The 21906-nt window shown below is 30.0% G+C and overlaps 1 protein-coding gene across 10 annotated transcripts in view; it reads right to left on the bottom strand.

Moving 5' to 3' along the window:
* LOC112683800 (potassium voltage-gated channel protein eag) overlaps positions 1 to 21906 on the bottom strand; it is a 160509-nt gene that overhangs the window by 12670 nt on the left and 125933 nt on the right. For 4 of the 10 annotated variants that reach the window (XM_025554960.1, XM_025554963.1, XM_025554962.1 and 1 more), the window contains 4 exons: positions 18826 to 18849; positions 16884 to 17015; positions 9817 to 9956; positions 3552 to 3947 (listed from right to left, as the gene is read on the bottom strand). In XM_025554960.1, the coding sequence (XP_025410745.1) occupies positions 3552 to 3947; positions 9817 to 9956; positions 16884 to 17015; positions 18826 to 18849 (692 nt within the window). The remainder of the gene's footprint in view (positions 1 to 3551; positions 3948 to 9816; positions 9957 to 16883; positions 17016 to 18825; positions 18850 to 21906) is intronic. The other 6 variants (XM_025554968.1, XM_025554969.1, XM_025554967.1 and 3 more) reach the window with 5 other exon arrangements.

Genomic DNA, 21906 nt, shown 5'->3' with positions numbered 1-21906 from the left:
GAACAATTTGATTTCAAAAATTCGTATAAATTATACGGTATAATATATCGTTTTCTAGTAGCTAAAAGAGATAAAGAAGATAAAAAAAAAGATTCAGGCTCTTCTTAAGTCTATTGATACGACCTCTTTCTGAAACCATGACTCAGGCGTTGTTGAGTCCTGGTCTGTAGGATAACCCCGACCTGCTGCAGATTAGATGATGATCACGTTATAAAAATCGACAGAATCGCTAGATCACATGGCGTGGAGGTAATCAAGCTTATCGAAAATCGAGCAACGGTAAAGACAGTTGTTTAAAGCATGACCAAAAAAAAAAAAAAAAGTTGCGATAACTTCAATTTCGGAGTAGTGCGCATCATAAGCACAGTCTCCGGTGAACATTTCTTATGAATACGATATGAACCGTTCATTTTCTATCCTAACTTTCAACTCGATTGTTAATAAGAATAAAAATATTTAAAGAAAAAAAATTAAGTACAAACCGTACTTTAGAAGCAGATAAGTTTTTTGATACAGAATGAGAAAAAAACGTAAGATACGAAATCCATACAATGAATATACTCTCATAAATAAGAGAACCGATATTAACTTTTAATTTCATACATATAATGATAAATATACGAATAAACTCATAACCAAATGATCACAGATATGATGATGCATGTACATTAATTTATTATAATATAATCGTACAGCAATACAGTAGTAGTAGTCTTAAAATCGATTATCATCGGTTTGATCAATAACAAAAGTAAAAATAAAATAAATGCTCAAATCAGACCCTTCACAGTGTTTGTGAAGAGTTACTTCAGTCATTAATTTAATTATTTTTTTATAGATAATGTAACGAACATACAAAGTAAGCAACAATGAGAAAACGAAAATACCCTCGTTAAAACAATAATACCATTTTAAAAGCATCGCGTACAAAAATGTCTCATATATCCAAAAATGTCGTTTGCCCGACGTATTTTCCTATCCAAATACACGAGTAGTGTATACGTTAAGTTTATTTATATATACATGTTCTATATTTCCTGAAGAATGGTCTTCGTAAAGACAATGAATAACATAATATTGTGATAAGTAAAATAGTAATAACAATAATAATAAACAATATAATATAATACTGTTCCGCATTGGATGTAAAATAATACTCATTCATTATGAACTCGGCACATGATTGATGGCGCTCCATAATCTTTCATAAAGTCTTATTACACGCACATACATCCGCAAACGGGCGTGCACAGACACACACACGCAAATGCACAACTACCACCTCTTAAATATGACTCGCATTTATTTGATTTTTATTTATTACTCTGTCCGTCGTATGTTTATGCGACTGTCGTGTTTTTATAATCTCTCGATCACGGCATGAGTTACGGACTGTGAAAAACATAAAACAATATTCAGATTTGATGCACTATTGGCGGATAAATACTAATTATCATTGTTACCAATTATAATTTTATAATTATTTTTAAAAACGATTTGCATCAAAGTAACAGTGATATGGTAATTTAATATAATCATAAGATCGAGGCCTGTGGCCTGTCATCAGAAGTAATAGTACGTTCCAACGTCACTATCAAATTTTACAATAGAGTAAGGTATAATTTAATCGAAATAAAAATATTTATCTCCAATGGAGTTTAATATTGTTATGTACAATTATTTTTCCACGAAAATCAAATGCGTGGCGCGTATGATTACTGAGACATTTCAACATAACTTGATTATATTCGTATTATATTCGCATTATATATCATGGGAAAATATTGTGCAATCCTTAAAATGAACACGCCGATCAATGGGCTAAATTAAATATTTAATATTTGCTGCCCTCGAAAATTACAATATTTGTCCTGTCCACATCACGTGTATGCTTAGTTGGGAAATGAATAACTTAACTTATAAAAATACAATAAAACTTTATATTTACCAACTTTACACTTAAACAACTTGTTTGGCTTTCATGTAACATGAAAGATGACTAAATAAACTGTTGTTCAAAACGCTGTCAACCCGGAAAATGAAGTAAAGTAAGTGGAATTGTGAGCCCGTTTAATAACGGTTCATTAAAATTGAGAATAAAGGTAAAGGGTAAAGTAAAAGGTTCGATTTCCACTTGGGAAAATAATTTTAAGATTTTTTTTTTAACAATTTCTTAGAAAGTTGAAGGAAAAAAACACCTTTGTATAGTTAATAAATTCATTTCACTTAGTATCAAAAAAAAAGTCTCGTCCATCGAATGGTCTAACGGCAAATATAAATGCCAGGTACAAATATATTATTCTTTATAAACCACTAAGCCCTTTCTTCATAGTCCTATACAATAACTCATGATACCCATCATCATCTACATACCTCTGGTTTCCGTTACGTATAACTAATTCGTTCAACAAAAAGAGAGATCATATTTGACATGATTTGGTCATATTATAGATTTCATAGACCATCCGAATACAGTTAGATAATTGCGACTACCCTATAACAACTGAATTATAAAATATATGGTCAACCATACGTTTCAAGGCACCGTAATTTCTAATAATCAACTTCTCATATTTGCGTTATTCTCCTACAGTAAAGTCTGTTATTAAAGGCCGTATCTGGGGGGGATTCTGAGTGCCCCCCCCCGAAATGTCTTCAATATTTTACCAATGTTTAAAATAATTATTTATTTTTAATACCAAAATAAATATTTTCAGTCAAAAATGACTTAAGCTCCAATTAATCATTGACTGTTTTTAATTTTATATTATAGTATATCATGAAAATATGATGTGAATTTTAATAAAAGAAGATTATATCTTTTTCTGTCTTATTTTTAACTAAATATCAAAAGTCAAAATCTAAATCAATAAAATTACAATATAAAGTGAAACCTCCCTTAGCGGACACCTTCGGATAGTGGTCAAAATTATGGCGACCAAGAGTGTCCAGTATTTAGCGGTTTCACTGTACATATTTTGGACCCCTCCCGAAAAAAAAAATGTTATACACGGTCTTGCTGTTATTAAGTATTAAGTATTAAACAGATTAATTTACTCTCTCACTATTTATAATTAAAGTAGGTACTTAATAAACGCGTAAAATAAATGGCAATAATCATCAAACTTCACACTAGTGTGTATCCAATGATGCAAATCCTTCTTTAAAAATGAATATGTTTGAGCATAAATCTAATGATTTAATAATATTAAATATCGTAGAAACGTGAATAAATATAGTTTACTGAAAAAAAAAATTCGTACTAAAACCTAATATTGTTAAGGAAATTAGTAAAATTTACTATGTTGATTAAAATACATTTTAATTTAACTGTTTTATTTATTTATTTTTTCAGCTAACTCGACGAAACTATTAAATTATTTTAAGCATACTGTGACAAACAAACATGACTATTTATTCATCAACTTAAAGTTTCCGAAACATTATACTGAATACACAGAAAGATTAGGAGTGGTATTGTCACACATTACTTATTATAAATTATAAAGCGTCCTCCCGCAAAATAATAATATCAACTTTTACGAACTTACCTCTTCGTCGTGATCGAATGCGTTGAACACGTCGTACGGCAGACAGGATAGCAGATCGATAACGAACCACGATCGGAGATAGTTCATCCTGATGACCTTGGGATCGGACACCACCTCGCCACCAGGACCAACGAACGTGGTGTGAAAGTTGAGCACAATGTCGATGAAGAATATGACGTCGACGATGGAGTCGACCACCAGCAGCGACACATCCTCGCTGGTCTTGTTCTTGAACGCCACGTTGTACGGCACCATGATGGCCGTGTAGAACGTCAGGCACAGGATCACCCAGTCCCAGATCGCCTTGAATGCACAGTAGTGCAACAGTATGTGCGGCGGCGTCTTCGGCGCCTCTTGCCTGTACTGGGGCATTACGTCCGCGTTCAAGCTCATCATCTGCACAAGACCAATGTACACACACACACGGATACCTCAACGCCACCGCTAAGGGGTCCCCGAAATATTCCAGGGATAGAGTTTATCTTTTTTTTCCGCCGCGACCGAGGAGACAATGACCGCTATTATCATTCTTATATTTATTTACTATGTTATTTTTTATCATGGTGTCATTATGATCTACATTCACACATACACACACACACACATGATTAGGAAAATAATTATTTTAAATTATCATACCGTCAATACTGTTGCAAGTTAAATCTTCTAAACTACCTTCTAAACTACCAATAAGTTACAAATTCAGCACATCAACAGTTCGGTACAACAAAAATCTGCTATTATACACTGTTTTATATTTTACAGATTTTTAACGAGTTTAGTAAAAATATATTTTCTATACTACATTTTACAATATTCAACTATATTTCATAACATGAAGGTGATTTTTTACAATGGTTACGTTTTTATAATAAAAGTTGGTTGTGTTTTGAGAAAACATGTGCTGCCGAGTAGAATTAAAAAAAATATGTATGGAACAAATTATATTTTGATTAGTGAGAACGGCAGTTTATTCAAACTTATATATAAATAAATATTTGAGAATTCTAGAGTTCCATTGAAATAATAATAATTGCTCGTTATTGAGAAAGAAAAAAAGAAAAAAGTAACTAGATCAATATTAAAATTTAAAATGTCTATTCCGTAATTATATACTATAAATAGTTTATAAAATAATTGTATTATTATTTTTTGTAATTGATTATATTGGATACAAAAAGTCAGTTTTTTTATAAACTTTTTATTATAAGGCTTTCTGTTTTCTCTCCACCAAACTAATTTTGATGTATTAAATTTTAAGAAAGCCCACTTTTATATGTATAATGTATGTATGCATGTATACATTTATATACATTTGTCGATAAGAGTTATTTGATTATTCAAATTAAATAACAACAATCTTCGAAAACATTAAATACACATAAGATCTGAAAAAATGGCAAATGTGACAACTGAAATGAGGGAAATAATAAAACGATATTGTTTTTCGTTTTCAGTAACAGCTAATAGCGAATTTAATAATAAAGGTTTTCATTTTGATGACGTGAGCTCTTGCACACATCAGCACCATACGATGATGACTATAAAGATTGTGGTGTTCGTGGGGATTTCTGGTATGTGTTATGCACTAAGGCAGTGGTTCCTAAAGTCTCGCCCTGGTGTGTAGCGTCGTCATGAAATACTATCTGGTTTAAAATTCTCCTTACGATTAGTCATGCTATGACTTTGGGAAGGGATCCCTGAAAAAAAAAAACCCTAATAAAAAAGGACATTGTGAGTTGAAATAGTTTGGGAAGCACTGCACTAAGAGCAATCCATATCATATTTCTTAATTAATAAACTTGCGCTAACAAATGTTAAAGATAAATAATCGGATAGCGTAGTCCCTCAAAAATTCCTTAAAGCAATTTAATGGTGTTTTATTATAAACAAATGATTTAACGAGGTATTAACGGGTCCAACACAACTAAAGGAGCGAGCGATAAGATGACGAAACTAATTAAACTTCCTAGTTTACGTGATATATTATATTACACGAACGCACCCCGGCACTTGTACTACCCTTTTCTTCAGACGGCGACCAATACGAACATTACCTGGGCAGAGTTATCGGTTTCGACCCACACCGTCATGAATACCATCAGTACTCAATCCTGTATTTGTTGTTTCCGCCAATACGATTTACAATGGATGATTAATGATCACGTTGGCTACTACCAATATTCAGTACCCAAGAAGACCACAAGTATGTAAATATCAGTTAACTTAGCGAAACTTCATTATATATGAAAATTTTTTCAGTACAAAACAAATAATTGATGGCAATAACGACAGAACGATACAAAATATGAAAATAAGTTATCAGTGATTGTTCGATCTAGAGATTAGATAGAATTAAAAAAAATAGAACAGGATCCGTGATAGTGATATAGATGGATACGGAACTGTATATATATATATACTCTTACATCACGATTATGGTGTTGATCAAATAGGCGGCGATTACTAGTTGGTTCCCAAAGACCCTAATTTAAACTAGTTAGGTCCAGTGTTTTTCAGATAGTACACTAGTTTGGTCCCAGTATTGTTCAGGTAGTACACTATTTGGGTCTATACAAAAAAAAAAATTTCGCTTTTCATTTTTACATACATAGTAATGTCAGTTACCTATAAATTAGAACACAAGTAGGATTTTTTTTTTAAAGTTTCTAATGTATTATATATATTGAAAATTGGAATACTGGTATATGATAAATAAATTAATTAAATAATTAAAAACTTTTAAAATGTACATGATCGGTAAAAATGTAAATGATAGAGCTTTTACATACTATAAATTGTTTAACATAATCAAGCGACTCAATACTTGTAAGTAACAGGTTTTATTGTCATAGTAGTCGGACCGAACTAATATGTTATGGTTTTTATAGTTGGACTGTTATCGTATGTTATCGTTTTTATTATCAGACCCAATTAGTTGTTTATCTTATTAAATATTATTTGGAATCCAACTTGGATACGCCCCAAATGGGAATGAAATCATTTACATAAAACAACAAGTCGATTGTATCTTAAATAAAAATTAATGGAGTATAATATTCAATTTACAAACTAAAAAATTAATCACGAAATTTTAAAAACTAGAAAAACTCTCATCTTTGGCTAGAGTATGTACAATGTTCTGACCAACTTTAAAAGTGAACGTTATTTTTTGTTTTCATTACTAATTAAAAGCTTTAAATAATGTAATCAAACTGTATTTTTTTAACAAAAATATGTACAAAAAAATGTAAATATCAATTTCTTTCTTTTCTTTCTCCCTCTTCTATCTTTGCACTACGAGATATGTGTCATACATTGGATCATTACCGTTTAAATGGTTATTATATCATAATTATTGTGAATATTTAAACATTAAAACCACTCTATATGTGCTCGTATTGAGTTAGATTGTTTTGCGATTCGTAATTTACAGATATTAACGCGGACGACCAAAAGCGGGACTTCCGGTTCATAATGATTATATACACCGTACACAAAACAACCATTGGCTGTGTGCATTCATGATATATGAAGATAATGTAACAATTCACGGTTGTTAAAAACTTTACCTCCTTGTCCGAATCTTGTAGATAGTATGTATCTTTGCAAAATTTAAAGTGTCAATAATTTCAGCCAATGATAAATTAATAAGCCGATAATACCTAAATAGCTTATTATAGAAATTTAAAATAATATTAATATTATCTTTGAAACTGTAAAAAAACTTTATTCTAATTATTCGGGCATCGTTCATAACCGCATACTTTTATATCTTTATCCCACATATTTTCGACAAATTAAACCTTTCAATACCACACATATACCATATACATCAATTACGTATAAATCTATCTAAAATAACATGAATGCACCTCGAGACTGAGCAGAGTCACTAGCTCGCTCGGACAGTTAAAAACGAAAATATCCCCCGATTTGCTATGTAACATCACCCAAAGTAGGTCCCAGGATAAAAAAAAGATTCTGTGTGAGACTCATACGAAACCGGCAACGTGAACTGTACATGCAAATTATGCAGAAAGAAAGTAACTGTTAATCAAATGTGTGCGGTTTTTAACTACTGACCTTTCAAATTTCCTTTTTTAACAATATAATAAATATATGCGGTATTGAACGATGTAAAATGTGCGGTTATGAAGGGTAAATGTGCGGTTTTGATAACCACCGAACTATTCTTTGAAAATAATATTAAAATTATGTTAGTAATAATAATGAATCGAATTTTGCAAGGTTTGATAATACTATTGAATGTTTACATAAGAAGTAAATAATTAAAAAATTCAAGGTTTTTAATGTCCTATTGAACAAGATTATTATTAATTTTTATTACCTCAGCACTAAAAACCACTGATCGAATTTAAAGTATACTACTCTTTACATAATATTTGTAATTTATAGTTTTTATTTTTATTAAGTTGACAATTATTATAATTTTAATTTTGTTCCATACAAAAGGCTAGTGTAATGTTATATGAGTAATAACGTTGCTATGAATTTCTCTTCTTTTTTTAAAAAATCTAATCTTTGTTGGAAGTTGACATTATTGTTATTAAAATTAAATGCTATGAATTTTCTCTGTTCTTTTTTGATAAACTTATATATTCCCCTCTTTGTAGAAAAAAAATCATAATTTCCCTTCACCTAATATGTTTTTATTGTTGTTATTTTTGTTGTTGTTGTTATTATAATTATTATTATTCATTTTTTACAAATTTAACATGATGTATTGAAATGTAATTGGCCGTTCGAATAACTAAATTTCAATTATATATAGATTATTGAAAAACATTCAAATTTGAATTTTTGTGACAGTTTATTAGTTTAATATTACAGTGAAAACTGTCTAAAACGGAATCGCATGGGACTAACAAAAAATTCCACATTATTCAATTATCCTTTTATTCTCATATCGATCAGTTGATATTTCTCATAGACACTTATATTTTAACATTTTAATATTTAATACGATGAACAGGAGATAAAACTAAAAGTGTACGTACGACTATCAGTGTATGACTGTTTCACATTTATAAAGAAAAAAGTTCGTATCGTTTTTGTGATAATATGCATTATATGGACATATATTGTACAAATATGTACAGAACAATTTTATCTTTTTTATCTATCACTATTTAACGATGTTCATACAACAAAGTGCATATCTATATTTTAGGTTTATAGTACACATGTGCGTGTCATTTTTCTGGTTTATGCAAGGTTTTTACTTAAATAGGACTTTTGTAAGTCATATTTATCGTTCCGTTTCTGCGTGTTAAGAAGGTTCCGTTTTATAGATGTTCAGCGTCTATATAAAACTATAGGAACGTGCTGGTACCATAGAAAAATTCCGTATTAGATAGTTTTCCGTTTTATTCAGGGTCAGCTTTAGACAGTTTTCACTTTATTAGTATATTTTTACAGCAACAACTCGAATGACACACATACGCTAGCTGCAGATAATCCTTATTGAAGCATATTATAAAGATCACAATGACATTACTATTATTCTTATTACATATTTTCAATAAAGAACTTTCTTGTGCGTACATGATTATTTTTTTCGATCAAATTAAGTGACACAATCAGTTGAAAAAAGTACTATGCGTGATATTTAGACGAATATTTAAGGTTTATATTACGCCTCGAAGTATTAAATTAATAATAAATAAATTATTAAATAAATTATTATTATATACCCACTAAAAACCGTTCAAGGCATCAAACCGCAATTAAATATTCTATTCGTAGTATAGCAGATACACTAAATGGAATTGAATCGAATTTACATCTTAGACAGGTCTTCGGTTTTTACAAAATCTGTCTTGGAAAGGTAATAATCATTATCATAAGGATGAGGGAGTTCGATGGTTGGCATAGGGTCATCTCCTCGGTTGCGTTATGTTATCTGACATCCACCCCCACCCAACGTGCAACCTTACCAAATGAACAGATGATGTCACTAAACTTTATATAGATATACTACTATTATAACGTCATGGTCTATGATGAATTATTATGATAATATACCTAGACGTTTTATACACCCATGCACACGTACGCACACCCGCAGCACACTTAATAGTATATTTGTTAATTATACGTTTGTGGTCCGTTGGTATGTATGTGTGTGTGTGAGCGTGTGTACGTGTTTGAATGTGTATGAGCGTGTGTGTGAGCGTATGCATGTGTGCGTGTGTGTATGTTTATGTACGTGTGCGTCTACATGACTAAACTCTGTACTCACGTGCGCCAAGTGAGATTGTACATGTCTGGTAGAGTCTTTGATGGAAACAGGATGTGACGAGAACTGCGACACCAGCGTCTTGCTTCTGGTTACCGATCTGGCCAGCTTGGCAAACTTGCTGAGGCCTGCTAACAGATCTCCTGGTGTTGGGCAAGGCAATGGAAAACGAAAACAAACCAAAAAAAAAACACACACTCAGCATGCACGTCAACGAGATCAAAACAGAACAAAAACAAGTAAATAAAAACGAACAAAAACAAAGTATACAAATCAAAGCAAAACAAGACATCGAACAATCATGATATGAATAAATACTAAATATATTATGACATAAACGAGTAGTATGAAATTAGTAATTTATTATATATAGTTATAACTAGAGCCACCCACGAATGAAAACTTGGGTGAGTAGGGATTTAGGGTAAGGTGAAAGAACGTATTCATATGGATGTATACAGTTCGATATGTTACTCTTAGGCTGTAACCGAAATTCGTATTTCGAGAGTGGGGTGGATAGTATCTCGTGGAATCGTTCGTGAGGGCTCATTATAGTTACATTTATGTATAATGTAAGTAAGCTATACGAGATGATAACTTAGTTTTAATAACATAGTGACTAGATGACGTAATTTCATAAAATGAACGTTATTTGAAATGTATAAAACATGAGTATACGCCACATTATCATGGTCGATATTGTACGCTATAACAATTACAAATATTTGAGAATGAAATAAATATTATAAAGAATACGAATATATGTATACGTGTTGGTAATATTTTATCAACACTTTTTTCGTTACGAGTGATTAATCATGTTGCGACGATCCGCGAGAATATTCATGCAAGTATTTAGGTTCTGGAAAACACTTAGTCTTGAATATTTTTATTTTATTCATATATGTACCGCGGTTTGCAAATGAATGTTTTCGCATCAGCTTTCACGCGAATCGCCTTAACATGCACACTCATACACTATACCATGCTAAACAATATTACCGAGTTCATAATCGTAATATTATGATACAGGTTGGTGTTGGCACAAACCACTTTACACGTTATGGGCAAAACGACGCACTTCCAATGTATTGTTTAAATCTCGTCCTTGCAAGTTATATACATACAGACATATACGCGTTGAATATAATAATATAATACTTAACATGTGAATAAAATCTCATGGTGATTGACTATGATCTAATATCTGATGATAAAGTGTTCTTTGCCATATACCATAATTATTATAAAGCCGCATACTCACGCATTTAGACGTGTTACCACTGTGGTACAATTAATGGGGCGTTAAAATTATTGAAAGAGAGTCAATTCATTGAAGCTTTACTCTTCGACTCACATTATAAAGGCCGAATTAAGCACCTCTTGGACCCAGGAGTTGATATTTTATTAGTGTCCTTTTGACAAAACATGCCTTACAAAGCTGCACTCGCCGATTGATAAATTTTTTTAACTATTTCACAAATTGCCAATTAATAATAAAATTAATAGGTACTCGCATATACAATTTATGTCTATAAAACTTCTAATTTTAGTATGATAAAAAATGTGTATCAGTATAAAATATTTTAGGCCCTAGGACTACCGTCTCGGTGAGACCCCCCCCCCTTAATCCAGTCTTGCATATTATGTACACCTCTATTTTTAAACCATCAACCACTCCCACTTAAATAAAATACTTAACACCTGTATGTAATACTAGTTAGACGAGTCTCACAGGGAATACATTTAAGTGCAAAAAAGAAGATACTAATTGAAAAAAATCAAACAATTACAGTGTATTTTAATATTTAAGCACACCAACTGCTAATTTACAATTTATTTTTCAAATCTATCTAACCCAATTATATACAAATACAAGGCTTATATAAACAATCTAATATTGATAAAAATCAATAAAATTAGAAAATCTCTCTTCTATGTAGCTAATCATACCTTACATAAATACCTAAACATACCTCTCGCTGCCAATAATACTACAAACACCTATATTTTGAGATTCTCAAACACCCAAAGTTACTTATCAAAAAGTTTACCTCAAAAAATTTACCAGGGTACTCTACCAGACGACTGAATCGATGTTGGTGTAGAAATCTTAGAATATCACAATTTTTATCAATACTTTTAACATATAATATTTACAAGTGGTTACGTTTTGATTATAGGTAAATACCTAACACCCGATCTCTTCGTGTCAGATTTTAATCTTTTTTTTTTTTTTTTAGAAATTTTGCATTATATATGTATAAAGAGATCGTATAAAATAATTGTTAAAAAAATTAACGAACCTGATGGTCAACGTACATGGTTATTTCAAAATGTAACAACTCTGTCTTTATACTTATTGTTTTGAGCGATTAAAACAATAAAATATTTTGTTGGAATAAAAACTAAGTCTGTTAAAATATATTATTTTAAACAATACACTAATACACACTACGTTAATAGTAATTGTGATACCGTGGGTCGGTTATTTGTTTAATTTCTACTGTTAAGTAAACAATAATAATGATGTTAATGTACTGGACCATTTGTCTCTCTCATACGAGTCCTTAACGAAAAAAAATACTATTTGGTTAAATAAATTCCAAATGGTACGGAATATATTATTCTATTTTATTTCCTATTTTGCATATATTGCTGACCAAACAACTATTATATATAACTCAAAAACTGATTATTATTATTTTATATTTTATTTAAAATATTCATTATGTTATAGACTATAATCTATAGGTTTCTACTAATAGAATAATTTCATATTTAAAATATAAGTTTTAAAATTATTTCCGCAATATTGTTAAATTCTTAACATTGATATTATTTTTATAACGTACATTTAAATGTTAATTTATTTTTTGTTTCGTGATACTTTAAATCTTCAAATTTAAGTTGGATAATTTAATAATCAATTACAATTAAAATATTAAACATAGCAGACTAATAAATAATCTAATTCGATTTAAAGATAAATGTAGGTTCTCTAATAAATAGTTTTATATTAATTGTTTAATTAAAAGTACGGGCTGTACATATATAAATACACCCAGAAATCGTAATAGTTATTACTATTTCTTGCTGGTTTTTAAAATCAAAAAAGTTGTAGTCGAATCGTTTAAATGTGGTAATTTGCTGCGATATAATTATGTTACTCAGTTTCATAATGATTAATTGTAATCAATTCGATAATTTACTATGTCCCGTATTATTTCTATTCGAAACTCATGGCGAATGTGCCTAAGCACACGCAGAAACTCGGTAATACCGAAAACACGTCTGGACAAGCAGCAGCTATAAAAGCGCACCGAACACTGATTGTACTTAAATTTTTTCCGTTTTAATTTTCCACGGTAAATTATATTCGAAAATATAAATATTATAAAATAAAAATAAAAACGTATACATTAAATCGTTTGTATTTTTGGTGTTTCACATCTAGCATACGTGCTTTGTTTTCAGCAACAGACACACACATAACCAACGGTCATTCGTCTGGTTCAAACGTTACCCGGTGAAAATTGTGGCAAAAAAAAATAAATAAATAAACACGATGGAATAAACAAAGAAAAAAAGAGAGTATTTGTGAAAAAAAAGATATTTTTATTTAAAGCATCCTTGTGGTGGTCGTGTCATGAGAGAAACCTATACGACCCGTACCCGGTGCCAGATACAAACTACGACGTCACAGGTCTATACGGGGAGTGAAAAAAATGGACGACTAAAATAACACACATACAAATATGTTTATTATAATAGTATAATTTATAAATGGATCCATGTATGTCTATTATTCTTGTATGTACATGTTTGTATAAGCACATACGCGTTATATCGTATATGTCTGTATGTATCGGTGTATTTAATATAATGTCGTGTACGAGGGATTACAAGATGAACGCAGAAAACAAAAATGGAGCCGTCACACTGTAAAAACACCATGCATCCTAATCCCTAATTAGAAACTACTCTATTGTAGTCAACTCTATATAGTTGTAACGTTTATGAACCACCTACGACTTTGGGTTTAATCTAGATTTAGAGGGCGTTATATGAGGGATTTATACATTGTACGACAATAACGAGACGATGAAAGTTCATTCCCTCGACCCTTGACTTTCTCAATTTCCCTCCCAACACGTATGTTTATACTGAGATGCAGGAAGATTATTGTAGTTTTTATTTTGCTATTGGACTACTGGTGTATAATTATTATCGATTACGATGACTAACTGTGTTGACCATTATTACGCATGTAACAAATTTAATATTATTATAATATTACTTATTACATTAAAATTCGTGATAATGTATAAAAATAAGTATTATTATTAGTGTTAGTATCGTTAGAGGTGTCGCAAAAAACACGTCAGCCAAATTTTTGATGATGTTTAATGGAATATATACTGTAAATATCGTTTTAGACGTTCAACACAACACAATAACGCAGTAGTGAGGACGATTCGATACGATTGTTATCAATACGGTGACACGTAAACAATGTAAATGTATTTGAACGAATCCCAGAGTTACAAGAAGTTCGGGTGGTATTCAAAAGTCTGCCTGCAGGTGAACCTGCTCATCGTGTCCCCGATCGACCAGCACCACTCATTCCACGTGATATTATTTTTTAATTATCCTACTAAGTGCGTATAGTTTTATCTATTAAATTGAGTGCACCGACGAAAAAAGAGGAGGAGGAAAATGAGACAGGTATTTCGTTACAATACACCCATGCAGTTTAAAATACATATCATTATTATTAATTATAATAAACAAATCGCAAAAATCAATCACATGGAATCACAAGGATCGTATACATCAAACATACTACCAACATATGACTATGTTTTAATAATGTTATTGATGTTATCGTAGTCAAACGGGTATATGTATTGTACTGTATTGTATAGTTTTACCCCAATGTTGTCATCATGTCTCGATGTTGTTGTCATAATTATGGGAGGGGTGGGTACCGTGTGGTTCGTTGCAGTTAAAACCCAGTAGATTTAACTGAAACGATCCATACGACGGGTAGGCTTAACCATCAAAATCGTCCAGATAACACGATTTATATGTATTGTGTGTTTTTGAGTATGATGTATAAGGTGGAATACGATTTCTTTTTAATCATATTATAACTGTATATGATATGCGTATTAAATGCACAGACATTTTATTATTATTATTACAAATTTATCGAGCTAATTACGAGTTTAGATTGTGCATGCTTCTGGTTCAATTTTCAGTCGAGGAAAAATGGCTCACTTGATAGACCATTAACCATTAATAATTAATGATTAATTATTAAACATTAACATTAAACATTAACCATTAACAGTAGAAAGTTTACAATGGTTTACCAGGCCGCAGAGTAGTGAAACCTTAAAAACACCTCGTATAGACTCGATAAAAATATAGAATACAATCATGAAGCATACACTCAATGTCACAAGTGCAGATCCGCGATCATTGTTCAAAATATTCGTGAAAGTTGCTTCCCGTTATTTCTAATACATTTTTAATTGATAAAGACTTATTGTCCAAAACGGCTATCCGTGATATATCCGCGCAATATCGTATGAATATCGCCACAGCGTATCCCCCAGAGATTAATTTGAACAGTATGTTAAGGGACACAAATGCAGCTAGCATTAATTTGTTCTCGTTGGAATATACTAAATAAAATATTAGGACGTTAACTTCTTCACTGTCCGACTGATGACTATTGCAAAAGCAACTTAAGGTAAGTCGTCGATTTCGATAATGATGGTAATTGATAATAATCACTCGAATCACGTACCACAGAGTTATTTTGTATGAAATGTTATTTAATTGAATCGGTATATCAATACGTAATTTCAATCCTCCCTCCTCTCTGCACAGGAGCTTTCAATCAAATGCGATTGAATACAAAGGGTAGTCCGAAGCCGTGAACTACTAGTACAGCGATGGAATGGCAAGTTGCCGGAAACTTGTCTAATACTGAATATTTCTCGTCTCTCCGTCTCCGGTTACCGAATTTGAGAGTCGTGTTCACAGAGTGTATATGTTTGTATACACATATCATATAACATGGAATGTGTACACGGGTCGACAAATAACACTGACAATGTGTATGGACCTCTTGAGAAATCGACCTTTGTGTTTGTGTGTGTACCAACTATATGGTTCTAAGATGTTTGATAAAATAATAAATAAACAAAAATAAAAAAAACTTGAGAGTTTCCTCCTCTCAGTAGTGGCGTTGGCCAAACATCAGTTTTTATTGTGCGAATAGTGACGTATGGAAAATGAAACACATGGTGTTTTACCCTTTACACATACACATATCGTATTTGTTGCCTATACTGCAATTTCATCGTGCATTTCCTGTGCATTCATTTATTTTGCTGGAAAATTTAACGAAAACATTCTCCTTATAATGCATATAGTTGCTCTATTATATGTCTTCCGTCATATAAGTTTTACATTGTGATTTTGATTGATCTTAAGTAAACTTGTGGTAGTCGACAACCAAACAATAATGCAACCGCCCACGTTGACCCTCTTGGCGTAAAGTCAATAACGTCGGTAATTTAATCCTGTCCGGTTTAATTACGGCCAAGCAGTTCACATACACATCGATTGTGTCCTGACCGATATTCCGCTATATATAAATGTCTACATACCTTCACGTCCTTACTCGCGTCCTCGTATCCCTCCTACGTAAACGTTTATTTCCAATATGTGCATGCGCACGCGTATGACACTTACACACAAACACACACCCACATATACACAAAACTCGTACACATAAACACAAATATGATTTTTATGCATTTGTGTACTGGTGTACAAGGGGAGTTTCTCTGTTTGCTCGAGATTACGATAGTTTTTTTTGTAAACAATTATTGGGGTCTAGTAAATTGTTTTAACAAGGTCATGTATTAGGTACGCATATCATATATAAAGATGTATGTGATGTACAACGCATTCATGTGGACGATCATTTTGGTTTTTTTTTATAATATATTATATTTTTTAATTTTTATTTATTTAAATTTGCATCTTACCGCCTTTGGAGTCCTCGGACTCGATGGGTTGCTTCAGCGCCGTGATGTCCCTGAACGTAAGTAGGAACAATACGACGAGATCCCTCTCGTTCTTGATCGGAGCTATTTGCATCAGCAGCCATAACGGGGTCTCTAACAAATATTATTTCAAAACGGTTATATGTGGTCGTAAGTGAATAGTGTTTCGAAATGCTATCGGCGTAGCCAAAAGTATACCCTGTCTTCACTCACAAAAATTCACGTTACAAATACGATGTGACTACTTACACAGTATTATTAGTAGTATTGAAATAATTGTTCATAATACTGTTGTTTTTAATTCGTCAGGATGGATAAAAAAGATATTTTTAGTTTTTATTGAAAAAAAAAGCTGTTTAATGATGACACAACATACTTTTGGCCTCATCGATGCCTTTTTACTTTATACAAAATATTTTTATTTTTTTTTTCGTAATTAGTAAGTATTTTCAACAGGAAAAACTACCAAAAATGTCAGATACGTTATATCCAACCAACTTAAATTTAAATATCTACTTTTTAATATATGGTTCTTTCAACTTAGGTCTAATTACACCTAGCCTTGAATAGGCCGTCTGAAGGCTGTTTTTTTAACGGCCATTTTATTGCTGCATGTTTTTAATAATAATGTGACTGAAAAATGTCCACGTATTCAGCTGGCAACTTTTTGTTATTTTTAATTGTATTTGTTTTGTATACATAAGTAATATATTTGGTTCATACAACTATTAAAAAACGAATGTTTTACATCTACATGAAAATAAAAATTTTAAATACTTTCAAAATACAAATCACATAAAATAAAAAAAATTGTATAGTTTACACCAGTTAATGATGATCTATTGATATAGAAAAATATCGATACGTTTTATTGTACCAGATAAACGCGTGGACATTTTTCAAACCACTTTCACGTAATTATATGTAAAAGCATTTCTAATATTTTACTCCATACACTTATATATTATAACTGTTGAGGTGTTAGAAGCGGTTTAAAAGCTCTATAGTTCTGTTTCACATACTCAGCTGTATATTATAATATAAAACTACTATACAGTCGCCCGTGAGAAATCCACTCACTAAGCGTTATAGTGGTGACAATTATTAATCAATAATAATAACAATTTATAAATATATATATATATTAATACAAATATATATTATACATCATTATAAGCTATTCAATATTTTCGTTTCGTACGACCGGCCATTAATGGCGTACACGCGTCCAATTAAATACAAGCAATTCAATGGTTAAATTCTCTAAAAAAGAAAAAAAAAATTATAATTAACTGGAAAGGATTTAACAATAATAATAATAATATGCAATGTACATAATTATATAAGATATTTATCTGCCTATTAAATACGATGTTAAACCCTAGGCTACTATGGGATAGTACTGACCTACGTTATAATATAGTATGTACATTAGCGTTTTTGACCGCATTGTACGTCATATAATTACATATGTCGGCGTGCTTGACTTTACAGGTACTCGAATGTTAAAATAATACCAAATAAACCATAATAAAAATACAAAATAAAAATATTATTGTTATCGTGCATACAATTTTATTATTAAAATAAAACAACCGGCTACGAGGTGTAGATCAAAATGGCGTCTGCCTGTGGTTTATCTGAGAGTGTTTTTCAATATTAAAAGCGAATAAAATAATGGTTCTCGCGGGTTTCTATGTAAATATATCAAATGGCTAAGTATAATAATTATGCCAGGGACTTTAAAAATACTGAGCAAGAAAACATGTATGTATATATGTATACATATGTTTATAAATCATATATAATATTATATAATTTGTATTGTATATACATAAAGAAAAAGTAAAAAATAAAAAAAAAAATAAAGAAATGATTAAACCGTTCATTCTACGGTACCTGCTTGGTCTTAAAGCCAACATACCTTCTGGCAGATCTGGTTTGGTACATATTTAAAACAAATACATTTTTGTTAATTTTTTAGTATTAAAAAAAAAAAAAATAAAAGAAAAAAAAAGAGAGTTTAAAATACAACAACAATAACGCAATATTACCCAAGACAACACCACACATAACATTTATGATAGTATTATACATATTTATAACATTAATACATATTTAGAGGACAAATAATATTATTTATGGTTGCCTAATGGTATTACAATAATAAAAACAAAAACGCAAACGGTTTGTGTAAAGGTTCGCTTTGATTTTAAGGTGGTTTATTTTTTGTTGAGGTAATAATTACTCCACCAGACACTTATCTTAAGATTTGTGTACTCATAAAATAATGGAGGAAGTAGTCCAAATCGTGAAACAATTTATTAATGAACGAATAGAACAGATTTAACCTATTCAATGTGTAATGAATATTGATTTGGGTAATGATAAGAAGAATGTGCTGTATACATTTCAGACTCGAAAAAAAAATAATAGGTATATATTTATTTCCGACCGGATGGGAAAAAGAGAGCAATATAATACTAATAAAATAATTTCATTACCAGTGACATAAAATGTAGATTATATAAGTCTATTCGTTTTGTATCGACAGCGCGGAGGGTGCAAAAAAATAAAATCAAATTAAAATAATAAATAAAAATAAAACCATCCCATCGTTGCTAGTAATTTTCGAGTTAATGATTCACCACTTGATATAATAATAAGTCATACATATATAATGTATTGTCTATCGTAATATGGTAAACGTAAATATATTTTAGGAGAAAGCCAACAGCAGAACAAAGAGATTATACAAATTGAAACATTTATAGTGTTTTTTTTTTTTTTAGTCCCGCAATTTACTTTTTCTATTATTTTATTTTTCATTTTGGCAACGAAATTGAATTGAAAACATTATGTCCATGCGCGCGATACGCTTCTTTCATAGGTAATGTCATAAATACCGGTATACATGGACAGCTATTTATGTATCGGATTTTTGTGTCGATCAAAGGTCTTTCGACACTATCGGTAAATGCACGAAAAACATTACGTATATTTTGCGCGCCAAGCACATGATTTGATACTGTGCGTTGGTGTATTTTTATTTGAACTGACACAAATCTCGTGGAAGGAATAGTAATATTATTATTTTCGAAACTGAAACGCATATTATGTTCATAAATATTTTTATAATTGAAATTATTAGAACCTAATTAAATTTTATGGATAAAATATGATTGCATTTACATAATAATTTTTTTGAATTCTACAACTCTTCTCGGTAGTAATAATGTATTATATACATATTATATAAAATAATTTTTAACCAAATAGTTTACATAAATAGAATATATTTTTCTTATCGATCCAATATTTCCAAAACTTTTCCTAATAAAATCAAAAAAAAAATTAAGTGGTAAGAGAGCGTTTTGAAAGCACAAATATAAATATTTTGAAACTAAATTTATGTTTTTTTAGTCAATAAAACTATTATAATTATTTATTTCAAATATGACATTTAAATTATTTCATTATTTTTGTATACAAAAAATATATTATAATAAATAGATAGTTTTTTTGAATGGTTGAAATATATTGCACACAATATTTTAAATAAACAGGAATATAAAAAAGTATTTGATTTAGTTATTTATACTTATACCCAAATTTTTTTCTTAAATTTTTCAATGACATATTAAAATAAACAACTCACATTGTAAGAATATTACCATAAACATTTAAAATGAAATGTTTATTTTTTTTTAGAAGAAGTATAATTAATTAATTTCTCAAATAAATATAAACATTTTAAATAAAATAATTTACCTGATCCTATTATTATTACTATTAAAATTTCATAATATTATTATTGTTATATTATTCTATATACAGTTTTAATCAAACATGATAAAATATAGTTACTTACAAATACTATTTAATATAGAAATTCATAGAGAATTTAAATTTATAGTCATGATATTTTTTTAATAGTGATTTATATTTGTGTTTCATGTTCAAAATAAATCCATACATTTTTCGAATAATTATTTTTTTTAAAAATATATAACACTCAAGTTAGTCTAAAACGTTTTGAAATTCATTTAAAGTTATTCAAATTTTGAATAAATGTCCACAGTAGAATGTTTAACACAAACTTATACCGACTTATTCAAAATATAAAACCTCAAAGATTGTATTTAATACGTTTCGTATAAGCCTAATTGTTTGTATTTTAATACTGTTTCACAATATTGGAAATGACGTGTTTAATATTTTAACGTTAACCCTAAATTGAAGAAATTTTAAACTATTTATTATTATAATTTAATATTACATACTAGAAAGAAATTATTAAAAACCCCATATCCATTGAACGTTTATAATTTTAAATGTAATTGAAAATATTTACATTACAATTAGTAACCACATTTAACTAATTATAAAATAATACACATGTAAGCTTGTACATGTATATTAGTATATATTATTTGACATTAATTTTGTTTTATTAGTTGTAAAAATAATAGTGCACCCAAACACCACATACTCGTATATTATTTTATTCACATTTTGGTGAAATAATATCAATCTTCACTCGTTCATAACAAAGTTTATCGAATTCGTAAAACAATAGTATACAATTATATCATCAGCTTGCCCAAGTGTTTTAATAAAACTTATAACTACAGTTAGGTCTGTTATTAGTTGACTGTTAATTTAATTTTTTTTTTTTTTTTTTTGGTTTTGTTTGGTTTTGTTATACCTCGGGTAAATAAAATACACTATAATAACAATAAATGAGAATTTAACGAACGTATTTTAATGATATCAAACGTTATGTCAACTAATAGTAATGTGATAACATGCCATGGCAAAACTTTTGTTTGGGATCAATATTATTGGTTTTAAAAAATGGTTATAAATTTAATATTATTACGTGTATATGAACAAATAACAATATTAAATGAAAAATGTTTCGGTGGTGATGATAATGGTTTTATTTTTTGGATGAACACAGTAATGTAGTACGCACGTGTGACCGGAAGAGGATATCCGTTTC

Source organism: Sipha flava, unplaced genomic scaffold (assembly GCF_003268045.1).
Source record: "Sipha flava isolate LNK unplaced genomic scaffold, YSA_version1 236_pilon_pilon, whole genome shotgun sequence".
In the NCBI taxonomy this organism is placed as follows: Eukaryota; Metazoa; Arthropoda; class Insecta; order Hemiptera; family Aphididae; genus Sipha; species Sipha flava.
Note: the sequence above shows the minus strand (reverse complement) of the source record. Positions and strands in the feature narration are given on the sequence as shown.